Source organism: Alexandromys fortis, unplaced genomic scaffold (genome assembly GCF_014885135.2).
Source record: "Alexandromys fortis isolate MF-2015 unplaced genomic scaffold, M_Fortis_MF-2015_v1.1 scaffold_2878, whole genome shotgun sequence".
NCBI lineage: Eukaryota > Metazoa > Chordata > Mammalia > Rodentia > Cricetidae > Alexandromys > Alexandromys fortis.
This window is the reverse complement of record NW_026070743.1, coordinates 1-3,280: the sequence shown is the minus strand read 5'-3', so window position 1 is coordinate 3,280 and position 3,280 is coordinate 1. Positions and strand designations below refer to the sequence as shown.

Genomic DNA, 3,280 nt, shown 5'->3' with positions numbered 1-3,280 from the left:
AAAAAAAAAAAAAAAAAGGTTCTGGACGTGTCCATTCATCCACCCTTGTCACCAGCGAAAAGTTTCAGTCCAACAGCCTTGCTTGGGACATTTACTTGTACAGCAGCTCAACCTCAGAGCTGCCTCTCTTTCTTGTAGGGCCTGGCTGTGTGCCAAGAACACAACAGCCAGAAGTTTTCTCCCCCAGCTGGACGGTGGTTCTGAAGGAAAACAGGCCCCTAGCAAAAACAGGAAAGGGCATGGCACTACATTTGTTCTGTAGCCATTAAGGACCTACTATGCTCCAAGTAGTGGTACTCGGGGCAGTTATCAAAGCCCCCGTACGTCTCCAGCTAGGATTTAAGCTTGTGATTACAGCAAGAGTAGACACCAGTGGCCCCAAAGCAGTTCAGTCATGGAGACGACTGGAACCCAGGCTGAGACTCAGCAAGAGACAAGTGCCATGAAAGGAAGACAAGTGTTTTTTTTTTTTTTTTTTTTTTCGAGACAGGGTTTCTCTGTGGAGAAGACAAGTGTTGATACTGTCAGGGCAGCAAATGCTTTGATGTTGGGAGAGTTGGAGTTCATCCCAAGGACAAGGATTTCTGAGAGGGGAGTGGCACAGTGCAGTTTGGGTGTTAAGAAGTTCTCTTAAGGACTGGAGAGATGACTCAGGTTAAGAGCACTGACTGCTCTTCCAGAGGTCCTGAGTTCAATTCCCAGCAACCACATGGTGGCTCACAGCCATCTGTAATGAGATCTGGTGCCCTCTTCTGGTCTGTACAGGCCAGCAAAACATTATATGCATGATAAATAAATCAACCTTTTTTAAAAAAGGTTCTCTTTATACAACTCAAAGGGCATGGGACAGGGGAAAGGTTGCATCATCCTAGAGGCTGATTAGACATTACTAGTGTCTCGGCGTGCCAGCAGGCACTTTGTCAGACTACCATGTCATGTTGTGACAGGGACAGAGCACTTTTACACACGCCATGGTCGATAATGGGCAGTTGTACGAACAAGTGAGAGAGAAGTGACTTGTCAGGAAAGCAGCACCCTTTCCCTACCCTCATATAAAGCTCATGCTCCAAAGACTGAATGGCACTTTTAGCAGAAGGAAGAAAAAGCCACCCGACACGGAAGACGCGGAAGCTACGTGTGGCCTATGAGGCTTCCAATGGTGAGAAGGATGAAGATGCTGAGCCCCTCAAAATGCCAATGTGGGAGCCCCAGAACTGGCAGCAGCAACTGGCCAACATCCGAATCATGAGAAGCAAGAAGGATGCACCTGTGGACCAGCTGGGCGCCGAGCACTGCTATGATGCCAGTGCCCCCCCAAAGGTAGGAAGAACCTCCCCACCTGCCCAGGGGATTCCTTGTTCTTCCATGGAAGCAAGACGTTTGCTTCCTCTCTGATCTCAAGAAAACAGACCAAGTCCTGCCAGCTCCCACAACTGACACCATCCCCTACAGACTGCATGGTACAGTCTACCTTAGAGAACTGGACACCATGCATCCCCTGTCATTCACTGTGACCACTGTGCATGTCAGGAGTGCCTGAGACTTGAGGCCTCGTGCACAGTGGTGACATTTGGCACCATTCAGGAACATTTGAGGAGAGCCCCTCACATTGCACTGGTTCCATAGACTAGTCTTAGCTCTAATCACCTTCTCTGCTGGATGACTTGAATACTTCTATCTCTGGGCCTTCTTGTCTCTAAAATGAATAGTGTTAACGTTGACCGAGTAATAATAGTAACAACAGTAGCCAGTGGTTGTCTGGTATCGACTCTGTACTAGGGATGATTCCAAGTCATTCACTGGGGCTGCACACTCCTCTATAGAGGCAGGTGATTAGTCCACGTAGGTGTGACAAGACAGACCCTGCTATCCCTGATGGGTAAGAGGTCTAAGATACCAAGTAGAGATGGATCAGGGACTTGACTCAGATCCGTCTCCATCCTGGCCCCTGTTGTTGCACAAGCAGGTGCAGAGATACCAGGTACTCCTATCGCTGATGCTCTCCAGCCAGACCAAAGACCAGGTAACAGCGGGTGCCATGCAGCGCCTACGGGCCCGGGGCTTGACCGTGGAAAACATCCTGCAGATGGAAGACGACATGCTGGGCAGGCTCATCTACCCTGTGGGCTTCTGGAGGGTAAGCCTTATGTATGCTTGGCAGCAGAGCCACGAGGGGGCAGTGGTCCAGAGATGGCGGACAGGCCATTTCTGACTACAGAGGCCTTTCGTGCTTCTGCCCTGCCAGGAGTCTATACCGTGGGGCTAGTTCCCAGTCCCTGAGGCTTTTGGGATTTTCCTGTTTACATCTCTACATTCCTCTATCCTCCCACCTAGCTGCCTGCCCTTGCCCTTCTCCCCTTCCCCTCCTGGGCTCCCTGCAGTGCACCACTCCAAAGAGGCTGCCCCCCCTACTTCACAGAACCCAGGGTGGTGGGTGGATCTGTTGAAAGCAGCTCCGTGGGTGGGGCTGCTTCCCCTTGGCACCATGTGGGCCACGTCTATCAGATTGGTTTTAAATAGCCCTCTCCACTCAAGCACAGGATGGGAACCACCCAGCTGGTCTGGTAGTTGCTTGGGGGAGCCCCAGACTCCAGCCTTCCTTCCTGAAGGTCCAGGTGCTACTGAATCTAGGTCCTAGGGAGAGAATGCTGAGGCAGGGGACCCAAGCTGGTTCCCACACATGTCATTGGCTCACATGAATGGGAGGAAGTTCTAGGCATGTGCTGGAGCCCTACTAGGGGCTCCTTCAGCCCTCTTTGCTGCTTTTGGTTCCTCACCTCCTGGAGAGGTGGGGCAGGTAGATATCTCTACATGGGACAAGGGCAAGTGTTGGGCAACTCTGGGTACCCATGGGTCCTCCCCGATTAAGCTGTGCCTCACCCCAAGGCTGACCCACACTATCTTTCAGAACAAGGTCAAGTTCATCAAGCAGACAACCGCCATCCTGCAGCAGCGCTATGAAGGGGACATCCCTGCGTCCGTGGCAGAGCTAGTAGCCTTGCCAGGTGTTGGACCCAAGATGGCACATTTGGCCATGGCTGTGGCCTGGGGGACTGTATCAGGCATAGGTGAGTGGCTTGTGCCTCACAGAGGGAGAAGTTAACTCTGAGCTTGCTTGCCTCTGTTGGGGGTTCCCCAATTTTTTTTTAGTTAAACCAGAATATCAAAAGGGTGTTCTCAGGGGCTGGAGATATGGCTCAGAGGTTAAGAGCACTGACTCTTCTTCCAGAGGTTCTGAGTTCAATTCCCAGCAACCACATGATGGCTCACAGCCATCTGT

At 51.5% G+C, this 3,280-nt stretch overlaps 1 protein-coding gene across 2 annotated transcripts; it reads left to right on the top strand.

The window, feature by feature from the left end:
• Nucleotides 1–907: 907 nt before the first annotated feature.
• Nucleotides 908–3,227, top strand: LOC126496329 (endonuclease III-like protein 1). 2 transcript variants are annotated; one of them, XM_050133852.1, is made up of 3 exons: nt 908–1,320; nt 1,964–2,137; nt 2,909–3,227. In XM_050133852.1, the coding sequence occupies exons 1-3, from the start codon at nt 1,078–1,080 to the stop codon at nt 3,101–3,103; spliced, it is 612 nt and encodes a 203-aa protein (XP_049989809.1). In that variant the 5' UTR covers nt 908–1,077; the 3' UTR covers nt 3,104–3,227. The 2 variants fall into 2 exon arrangements, with proteins under 2 accessions (XP_049989809.1, XP_049989810.1); XM_050133853.1 differs by having other exon boundaries at nt 921–1,320; nt 1,967–2,137; nt 2,909–3,204.
• The last annotated feature ends 53 nt before the right edge of the window (nt 3,228–3,280 follow it).